Source organism: Papaver somniferum, chromosome 1, assembly GCF_003573695.1.
Source record: "Papaver somniferum cultivar HN1 chromosome 1, ASM357369v1, whole genome shotgun sequence".
NCBI lineage: Eukaryota > Viridiplantae > Streptophyta > Magnoliopsida > Ranunculales > Papaveraceae > Papaver > Papaver somniferum.
In genome coordinates, this window is record NC_039358.1 from 18,942,532 (window position 1) to 18,953,883 (window position 11,352).

Consider the following 11,352-nt stretch of genomic DNA (forward strand, 5'->3'; position numbering starts at 1 on the left):
TAACTTGTTATACAGAAATGAAATTTACCCTCATTTAGGTTTATGTAACCGTACCTAAACGTGTACACCATATTGGCTCAACAGTAGTTAACCGAGGTTAGCTATATGAACACTCTCATATCAACCTTATTCATCTTAACCATAACTAGTTCAAATGACTCAAATGAAGCAAGTTAAAGAGTTGTTCAATTGCTATATTCTCATAGAAGTATACAAGGACACAATTTAAAGAGTTGTTCAATTGCTATATTCTCATAGAAGTATACAAGAACACAATTGAAGCAAAATCGGTTTGATTCACTCGAATCAATTCATGAACATTATAGCCACGATTTGCAAAGAATGCATTCCTTATTATATAAAAATATTTGTTCATGTCACAACCGATTTTGGAACTTTAACCACTCAAGTATGCAAACGGGTACGCATACTTGAATAGCCGGACCAAGTTTGGTTTTCGCCAGTATGCGAACGGGTACGCATACCTCCAAACCCAACAGAATTTTCCGGACATGAACCTTACGTCAGTATGCGTAAGGGTACGCGTACGTAGGTTTCCGGACTTCTCAAACCAACAGGTACGCATACGGGTATGCATACTATGGTTCCCGGACATGGATCACATATATGCAAGAGTTCATAACATGTCTATAATCCAATGTTGGTTAAGTGTTCTAAACTCTATTTCAATCATTGAAACTTTCTTAGAGGATGACAATAGCCGTTTTCACACACTATTAGCATCAAAGCAATTTTCAAGTTATTGAAATAATCATAACGAAACATTCCAAGTCTACACAAATGATTGTATCACACAAACCATGTAAGATGTTACTCGGCGATTTTCACATGATCATCTTTTGACTTTCGTCAAGAATACAAGATGAACTTGGTTGAAGTGAAAGCTTACCAACACATATTTCGAGAAATATGTAAGCGAGTTCAGCTCGCAATCTCAAATGTGCATAATCGAAAACTATAGTAATACGAATTTTGCCTTAATATATGAGATAAATTAGAAATAGACTTTCCAAGTGATAGATGAGTTTTAGTCTCCACATACCTTTTGTTGATGAAGTTCCGCAAGCTTTCCTTAGTAGTTCTTCGTCTTCAATTGATGAACGCTGTGAATTCTAATGCTCAACTACACAATCTATCCTAGTCCGAGACATCACTATAAGTAGACTAGAAATCAAGACTTATAGTTTTGATCACTAACATTGACAAACAAGCTTGAGATAGCAACGCTTGCGAGTTCGACCGAGCAGTGCTCTAACACTCTCATAATCTGGTTAAGCCTTTTCTCAACTTTCACTGGCATAGGGAAGAGAGACATGAAGTAAACTGGCAAACTAGATAGAGTTGTTTTAATTAAGAGAACTTTACCTGCTTTAGTAAAAAAATCTACTTCCCCATGGTGCAAGATTTTCTGAAATTTTTCAATGACTACATCCCAAATTGAGCATAACTGGAAGTCCAAGGTATTTAAGAGGAAGTTGTTCTTTCTTTATGGAAGTCCAAGATATTTGAGAGGAAGTCCAAATATTTGACAGGCTTAGCAAGCCAATATGAAACTTAGCCATATCATCATGAGATGAAATCACAAATAACCATACGAGACTATACCCTCATGTGATGCATCATGTTGAAGAAAACGAGACACGTCGGCCTCTTAGTCTATCTTAGCTTTCATTTCTAGCATATTTGATTCCCAGCTTGTTTGAGACAAAACTTTCATTTCTAGCCCATCTGTCTGATTCTCAATTTGTTTGAGACCAAAAACGCTTTAGTTATTGGTTCTTGGGTTAATCTGCTTTTGGATTCCCTCTAATTAGTTGGCTAACTAGCAGTGGTTAGGCTAAGTCCTATGGTGTGCTAATCTAGCAGTTAAATTAGCAGTCCACGTCAGCTACGACTACCTCCCAAGTCCTATGGGAGTGCTAATCTAGCTGCTGGACTAGCATTCCACGTCAGCCCAATGCTGTTTGGTTCAGCGCTTTAAATCTTAGCTGTCAAATTAAAAAATAAATCGCCAAACGCTGAACCATTCAACGAAAAGGTTTTTGTAGCGCTGAACCATTCAGCACTACTATCTCGCTGCTAGTTCAACTGCGAGCAAATACTAGGAGAGAAAACTAGAGTTAACAAGTAGACAACACTTTTTTTTGATCTGCAACACTTTTTTGCTAATCTAGCAGCTCAATTTTAACGAAAATGATATACGTCCCCCATTCCCTTCCCCCATTCCTTTCCCCCGTCTATGTGTCAAACATCTATCGGTTAAGCCTAATAATAATGGAATCTCCTGCTAATCTCAATTCAGGGATCAAGGGCTAAGAACGATGACACATAACGGGGGAATGGAGTGGGGGAAGTGTAGCACTTCCGCAATTTCAGCAATACCCTAGTCTAGACTCTAGGCCACTTGCCACAAAATTACAAGTTTCCTTGCTGCTGTTAACAACCAAATCTTTCGGTTCTCCTCTCCTCAATTCGGTTCTCTTTTCTCTGTTGCTTGTACTGTCATCTATGTTGTAGATTAATGTACGTTATAAACGATATAATCTCCCATCCATCCATCATCAACATTTCTAAGGTGGAAACCCTAATTTAAAAGAGAGATGTTGAGGAATAGGAGACGAAGCCGTTATGGGGTACAATTATGTGCAATCACAGCTGCAATTCTGCTCCTATTATCAGTTTCAGTCCTTCACAGTCGTCTTGGTTTCGATCGGCAATCTTCATCGTCATCTCTAGAACGAACAGGTATAGATTTCTCACAAGATTCAGATGATATTGATGCAATCGTTGTTAATCCATTACTAGAAGACATTCAAAATGATGCTACTACTGCTTCTACTACTAATAGTGGTACTACTACATCTAATGAAGAAGAAGATAGAATTGATGAACTTGATGTTATCGATACTGATGATCAATCTAAGGTTTCTGACGAAGAAGAAATACTTAGAGGTGTTGATTTTGAAGAAGAATCTGATTCTGATTTGAATAATAATAAATTTAAACATTCTCCTGATTATGTCTGGGATCATATTGTTGGTGTTACTAGAAGAGCTTTTGACAAAAGATCTATTCATCCATGGCAAGATTCAGTTCCATTTGGTTCTTATTCTTCTTCTTCCAATTCTGAAGATGATAAGAGTAAGATTGCATTTGGTTCTGATGATCAACCTGTTGATGAGAATGTTAGGCGTAAATTGGATCATATTAGGGTTATTGAAGATGCATTGTTATTGAAAACATCACCATTGAGAGAAGGTTGGGCAAATTGGTTTGAAAAAAAAGGGGATTTCTTAAGAAGAGATAAAATGTTCAAGTCTAATTTGGAGAATTTAAATCCTATGAATAATCCACTGTTACAAGATCCTGATGGAGTTGGAGTTACAACTCTTACCAGGGGTGACAAGATTATGCACAAGGCATTGCTGAATGAATTTCGCAAACTTCCTGTTGTTGTGAAGAATCCGTTTTTTGGTAATAATGTTAAGGAAAGGGATGCCAATGTAGATGAAATGAAGGTGAATAAAGATAGAATGATTAATCAGGTCAAAGGAGTGGAACGTAGAACGTTAGACGACAATGGAAGTAGTAATAGTAATGATGGTGCTGAAAATTTAGGTTCCATTGAAAGGGTTATTGCTGGTTATGAAAATTCAAATTCACATTCAAATGATGAGAGGAAGCTCCATCTACCAAATGGAAAGGAGCCATTAAAGCTCAATGTACCAAATGGCAAAGTGAATGTGGATTCCGGGCCTATATACGCTGATGGTTCGAGATGGGGTTATTTTCCCGGCTTGCCTCCCCATCTATCTTTTACTGATTTTGTGACTGAGTTCTTTAGGCAAGGCAAATGTTCCTTGCAGGTGTTCATGATATGGAATTCTCCGCCTTGGATGTTTAGTGTTCGGCACCAGAGAGGCCTTGAAAGCCTTTTGTACCACCATCCAGATGCTTGTGTTATGGTCTTCTCTGAAACAATTGAGCTTGATTTCTTCAGGGACTTCGTGAAAGATGGGTAAGAACTCTAACTGTTCCTACATTTGTCTTCAGGAGTTTTGATGTCTTTTTATCTGTCAGAGCTTTTGTTTCTTGTAAGTTATAATAGAATAGAATAGATTATGGATTAAGCCAGATTAAGAAGTCTAGAAGCTCTGATAATACAAAAATATATCTTTCGTGGCACATGCAGCAAAGCAGTCGGGCAGATAAACCGACCAAGTTAACCTAGTGACCTTACTATTTATAGTCAAAAATATCAATTGCCAAATAAGGTGTTCTGAACTCAAAAGAAGATTTAGCACGTGAAGCATTAACTAGGAGTTACGTATTTATGCCTTCAGTTGGGAGAGGAATGTTTGTCCTTTAGAGTGAATAGTATTCATAAGTAGCAGGACAACGTCCAAAATAGCTGTTCAGTTTTCACCTGATGCATTTGATATTTGGGGTAGTCCAAATACTTTGGTGTCCCTTGTGATGGTGCACGGCTCCAGAGTCCAGACTTACCTCTTTAACTTGTTGTAGAACTGCCAAGGCGGCTGATGCCTCCGTTTATTCAGAGTCTGATGCCTTAATTTTGAGTTTGCTGTGTGATGGATGGAATATTATCAGAACTGAAAGTGTTAATCGGTTTGATAACTATATTGCGAGTTTTTGTCTGCAGTTTTTAATTCATGCCTGCACCTTTGGCACACTGGCCAGTCATAATTCAGAACATTGATTTAGGGAGCAGCATGATTATGATATGCTGCCGAGAGTTGCAGAATTAGGTTTAAGATGCTCCCGTGATCCATGCTAGTGCTGTTAGAAAAACTATTAGAAGGAGCAGAATGCCACTTAGATTTATAACTCACATTTGATTTGATGAATAACTGATCTAGACTTTCAATTTTGTTCCACTCAGAACACACAAATCATGACCTTCACCAAGAAGTAAAAGAAGTCTACTTAGTGCAGGCAAACAGTTTGTGAGACATTTCATTTAATCTTTGCAATTGTTTCCAAGTGCCGGAAACTTTCTGATTAGATATCATGATTCAGGTCCTAATGGTCATATTGTTATACTCTGTAAGAAGATAGATAAACAGTTTTCTCATAGTGCTATAGGATTCTGTGGTTAATATCAATGCTAAGAATGCGAGAAAAACCGTAATAAATGATAACTGTCAATTTTCCTTGGGAGAGTCGAGAAACATTCTTTATATATCTATTTCTCCAGGGTATGAACCTTAATTTTAGAAGATTTAAGATCTGTATTTTGATCAGATTAGAATGTACTCCCTCCGTCCCTAATTAGATGACCTAGTTGTAGTTTGCACAATTGTTAAGACAAGGATGTTAGTAAAACTTAGAAATGATTTATCTCTTAAACTATATCACGGTTTTTCGTAAACTTTATACCGTTGAAAAGCATTTTAAAACACCTACATAACGAATATAAACATAACTATCAAATTATACATATTTCTTATAGTAACAAAAATAGGTCATCTATTTATGGGACAAAACTTAAAACCAAGTAGGTCATCTAATTAGGGACGGAGGGAGTATTTGTTTTATAGTAGTGTTATATAAACTAAGTAGTGTAGTGAAATTTTTTCCAAAGCTAACCCCTAACTGTATTAATGTACGGAGTGAATAGTATCTCTAACATACTGGACGCACACAGAGTCAGAAACTAACATATCATGTTTTTCTTCCTTGAAATTTGTTCTCGTAAGTACTTTCTTGCTTGTAACATTTGCTTTTTTCTGTGTACTTTTCTCTTATATATTATATTAGAATATTATTTCCCTTTGTGAAAGATCGGATATTTGTTTGCCTCTTGCTGTGCAGCTTCAGAATTGCTGTTGCTATGCCAAATCTTGATGAACTGCTGGAGAATACCCCAACTCATGAATTTGTATCAGCTTGGTTTGAATGGAGAAAGACCAATTTCTATCCTGTCCACTATAGTGAGCTTATCCGCCTTGCTGCTCTGTACAAGTATGTTGGCTTATTCATCCATTTATCATTTATATATATGATATGTGTTCCAATATGTTAGTTTTCACTTTCTTAGCGACGTGACTGTTTATGCTATCCAATTCTACTCTTTTACTCCAGACACTTGGTACTCTGATTTGCCGTTAAATTGCTATTATCATGTACTCACAGAAGAGAGAAGTGGTGATACTTATGGTCAGGAAAACTTGAACGAAGTGTGCTCTCTTATTTTCAGTTCTGATGATAAAAGTCCTTTTTTGCTGATCAGAAAGAAAAGGCAAAACATAGGGTTAAGTGGAAAAGGTTTAATGGAGGGATATTAACCACCGATATGTTTTCAGGCTTTCAGCTGTCAACAAAATTTGGTTTTGTCTCGTCGATCATATACTATTAGATGTGACCTCTTAAGTTACTTCATTGAATATAGTCTGAGCAGTTTCATAGTACGTACATGAACAACTTAAATACTTTGTTTAACTTATTTAGTAGATCACTATACCCAGAAAAGCAATTTTTCCAAAAAGTATTTGAGGTTAGGATCGACCGTCGTTTTATTGTGTTTTCATGGGGATCCACTAAGAATAATCATGTACCACACAGGCACAGAGGAGTAAGATGATGTAACATTGCAGCACTAACATCGATTTGTCGTTACGTGAACAAAAAGGCCTTTTAACTTTTCTCTTGACCTGCTAATGAAATTATAGTGACCGTTTATAAGCTTTTCTATGGTGATCTCTATTATTTTCTTGTAACCTTTTTAGTTTTTACTATGCTTGCTTGTTAAATTTGATTTGTACTTTATTCTGCTTCTTCGTACAGATTTGGAGGCCTCTATCTAGATTCTGACATTGTTGTATTAAAGCCATTAGCTTCAGTTAACAATTTCGTTAGCATGGAGGATCAATTGGGTAATGGTTCTTTTACAGGTGCTGCAATGGCATTCAAGAAGTCCAGGTTCTTCTTTAATTACCCTAACAATAATTCGTTAATAATAATTCTGGGACAGAATTTCCCTCTACTTGTAACACTATCTGAGCCAGTACCTTCGATATATTTAACAATCGTACGCGATTATGCATTTTTTTGTAGAAAATAATAGCTGTTTATGTTATTCGGTAGCATGCTTTTGTCGCATGTTTAGCTTTCTGGCAGGCGTCTTTATTTTGATTTCACTGTAGTCTATGAGCTGTTGATTTCAGTGTGACAAATTACAATGTTTCTGTCTCCATATGCATGAATACTAGAGTCGAGGGATCTTCTCAATGGTGACTACACTTTCCTTCTTCCCTAGTCTAATTCATTGTTAACCTTTATCAACATTTTGATGCAGTCCCTTTATAATGAAGTGTCTAAAAGAATATTATGAGACTTACGACGATACCCTCTTAAGATGGAATGGTGGTGAACTTTTGGAAAGAGTAGGTAAACAATCTTCAAGCATAAATAACAGCTCCAACAAACAGCTTGACACAAGTATGCAACCTTCCTCCTTGTTCTTCTCTGTAGGACGGAAAAATATCACAAGGTATGTTTCCAACTGTTGATGCCATGTAAGCTATCGTGTATCTTTGCAAAGATTTGTTTCCTCTGCATAGGGAGCAGTCCATGCAAGTATAGTTTGTAGAACTTTACTGGTGATGCACCTTTGGCGAGCAACTTTGTCAGATAATTCCTTCCCTCCTATTCTCTATCGTTCTCATATACACCACATGGACAATTTTAGGACGATAGCTTCTAAAAAGACTTTAAAATTCTAAAATTATGATAATTCTCTACCCTTATTTATTAAAAAAAACTTGCAGTGCCATAAGTTTCTTCTGCATCGTAATAACTTTGAGCCATTTCAAACAGATACTTCAATGCCCCTGCAGACGAGACTGAAAGGGCTGAACAAGATATCCTCTTCAGAAGGATTTTGAAGGAGTCCTACATATTTCATTTTTGGAATAGTGTGACGTCTACCATTGTTCCAGATCCTGGAAGCCTTGTATGGAGAATTCTGAACCACTTCTGCATTCGTTGTCTGGATGTTCTATAATCTGTACTAGTTTGCAGAAACCAAGTCAAGTCAAGCTCTTCTCCAACCATTATCTTTCCAAATCATCCAGTCCATGAAAGGATTCTCAAGGATCTGTGGTGTCATTTGATCAGGCTACAATCTGGAAACAAGATCAGATTGTCGTTGTTACTAATATTGTAAGTTACTAGACAAGCAAACCGTGTTGTTGACGTTGGAAGAGTTAACTTAAAGTCTGCATCACGAGCAACAAAAACCAAAGGGTGCAGGTGTTTGAAGGGCAGAGGGAAGTTGTTGGCTCTCATCAAACGACGAGTTATAACTAGAAGGAGAAAGTCTGGTCGTGGGAGAGCCGGACAAAATTTTGAGGGTTGGGTTCTTGGAGGTAAGCTTGTTTGTTGTACTTCTCTGTAATAGCCATGAAGCATGGCGAAAGATACAGAAATTTAAAAGAAGATTAGAAAGGGTGTGACTGTTGACTCCTCCGTATAAGAAAATTTCCTTTAGAACCTAATTGTAAAGTCAGTGCTGAAAAGTTGCGCAAATGAAATACAGTTGCTCAAACAAAAACCAAGTCGATTGTGTTTGCGGTACTTATTTTCCATTTCTATAAACTACTCACAGGGGAAATCAAGGATATAAGATGTTGTTTCTGAAGATTTGTTGGATGCTATTAGTACCAGTAGTTCTGAGAAATTGGGGAGTATATCAGTACTTAAAAAAAAGAGTTCAGACATTCTGCTCATGTGACTGACTGATTTGAAACCGGAGTTATGATCAACGTATACATCTCCAACAAGTGAAGCTAATAACTTGACATGGCTTAGATGGCAAGTAAGAGAAATGTTGATAAACTGCAAATCAACTGTAATACCAAAATTTGCAAGAAATATAAGCAGCGCTCTCCCTGGTCACATCACACCACAACATTTTAGTATATACAGAGAAAGAAAACAGCCGATCTTCTTCATCACTGTGTACTCTATCCTCGGAATTCGAGTCAGAACTGATCGGTTAGTCCATGGCATTGGGTCCATAACATCTTTTCCTTGCAGGATTCCAAACCCATTGAACTAAGAATTTTCTTCCGTTAACACCATTCAAATTATACCCATTTCCCAATCTGTCCTTATAGGTTTTACCCACATATCCACCACCGCCTCCAGATCCATAAACACCAACACACAAATCAGCAATTTCTGTAGGTGCAATTGGATCATCACCAGCATACCATGCGTTCACAAGCGGATTGCTTGATACCTCGGCAAGTTCATGTGCTATTACACTTATCATCCCATCAACACCCACGTCCCCGTTTGGCGGACCCATCACATTTCTGCTGGGGTTATTGAGCCCACCACCAGCACTCCCACCACCACCACCACCACCGTTATACTTTGGCTGTGCAAAAGGAAAAGCACAGATTCCAGGACATTGAGTACCACTGTATCCAACCCAAAAGTAAGGTATAGTTGCACCGACAAGAGTAGGAAACGTAAAGTAGTGAAAACCACAAACCGCTCTGCAGAAGTCTTGAACTTTAACATCATAAGAAGTAAGAACCAAGTAAAGACCACTTTGAGAATTCAATGGCAATTTTCTTTTCAGTGAATTATCATAACTAGTTGCTGTTTTGATGATTGATTGAATATCCATACGTGTAAGAGCAGCACCATGGGAGTATGTTGTATCATGATACTCCCCTGAAAGAGTAAGAGTGTCTGTGACGTTAGCTCCTGTTTGATCCGTGTAAAGGCGCACCGTTTTCCACCAGTCAGACACCGATGGGATCGAAGAAGAAGAAACATCGGAGGATAGAGAATTGAGGAAATCTCTGATGATGGTTTGATGGGTTGGCTTCCAGTTTCCATACCAGATAATGTAAAGGTTGAGTACTTGTGATGCCAAGACAGGACCCATATGGTATTGAAGATTGACCAGGTTAGAAGACCCTTCATAGTCATCCTCATGACCATCGTTCCGATTAATCTTCATTTGTTGTGGATGTGCCATAACAAAGAATAAGGATGAAAATGTTATAAAGAAGATGATCATGAAATTTAGTAGGGTGCCCATGTTTGTTGCGTTTTCAGCTAGTGATATTTTCGACAATGTAATGCACTACTATTTATAGATTTAGAGTATAGGTTTTGGTTGGATGGCATGGATTTCTAACCTTTTATCAAAAGTTGGATTCGCATGCATGACATGACAAGGGTTAGCATCACCCTATGTACAATGTCAGCTCGGTTTTGTAGTACAGTTTTTGAAACTTGTCGGTGGTGCCGTAGTGATGCATTGTGCTATGCCTTCTTAAAACTGCCGCTTCTTATGGCCAAAAGGCCAGTGTCGTCTTCAAACGGTGGAGCATTCGGGGATTGAACGAGCGAAGATCTGTTAAGAAGATACAGATGTGAACGACCCTGTAAACACACATTCTTTTGTGGAAATGTTCGTAAGGCTATTTTAATTTTAAAACAATTTACAAATATATTTAGTATTATTACTCATAATCAGTGAGTTTTGTGATGGACAGACAAAAGCATTGTAAAGATTCACTATTGTTTACTGTTTTGATTTCAGAAAGAAAATGCTCTTTACATTACTTTATGCGAAACTAGCATCTTCACCTACCACCCTTTATTAAGAAAAAGTTAAAAAGATGGACTAATTATTGATTTCAAAAGAAGACTAATAGCTACCCAAAAATTACGCGTTGAATGTTCCTAACAATAATCATGGGATCGTCTTTCATTCTCCTAAAGAAGATTTGATTGACCTTTATGGTAAGTAGGATTAGAAACCATTTCACGGTGGAGAGTGACCTCTCCCTCATGACGGCTTCACCGTTGGTTGCATGGGAGCTGAGCTCAGTCTCCCATTTCCCCCTGGTGTGTGTATGTTGTTAGATGATATAAGTGTAAGCATAGTGTTAGTTTTCTTTTATTGTCTTAGGACTTGTTATATGCCCTTAGTGGTTCACTATGTCTTATAAATAGTGAAATTCTATCTCCTCTTTTGTAATCCTTCACACGCTTCTCAAGATATCTGTGTTTGGTTCCTAAATGGTATCAGATTTATTTCTTTTACGCATTAAACAATAATTTCGATCATCACCTCTTTCTTGCTCCTGACGGCCGCAAGAACACCTGAAATTAATCATCTCTTCAGTCGAAATTCTCTATTTCTTCTGCAAATTTATCACTTTCAATGGCTACTCCAATCTCTATTCTTATAGATCTGATTCAAGCTTTACAACAACAAAATCTTAATAACTCTTCTACGCCTTCTTTCAACTTTACTTTACCATTTCAAAACATCTAAAA

The 11,352-nt window shown here is 37.4% G+C and overlaps 2 protein-coding genes across 2 annotated transcripts; one reads left to right on the forward strand and one right to left on the reverse strand.

Moving 5' to 3' along the window:
• Positions 1-2,408: 2,408 nt before the first annotated feature.
• Positions 2,409-8,663, forward strand: LOC113280567 (uncharacterized protein At4g19900-like). Its single transcript, XM_026529180.1, has 5 exons — positions 2,409-4,039; positions 5,857-6,006; positions 6,829-6,963; positions 7,340-7,534; positions 7,861-8,663. The coding sequence occupies exons 1-5, from the start codon at positions 2,622-2,624 to the stop codon at positions 8,045-8,047; spliced, it is 2,085 nt and encodes a 694-aa protein (XP_026384965.1). The 5' UTR covers positions 2,409-2,621; the 3' UTR covers positions 8,048-8,663.
• A 49-nt stretch (positions 8,664-8,712) lies between these two features.
• Positions 8,713-10,502, reverse strand: LOC113280573 (protein EXORDIUM-like 7). Its single transcript, XM_026529187.1, has one exon. The coding sequence runs from the start codon at positions 10,100-10,102 to the stop codon at positions 9,041-9,043; it is 1,062 nt and encodes a 353-aa protein (XP_026384972.1). The 5' UTR covers positions 10,103-10,502; the 3' UTR covers positions 8,713-9,040.
• Positions 10,503-11,352: the final 850 nt, after the last annotated feature.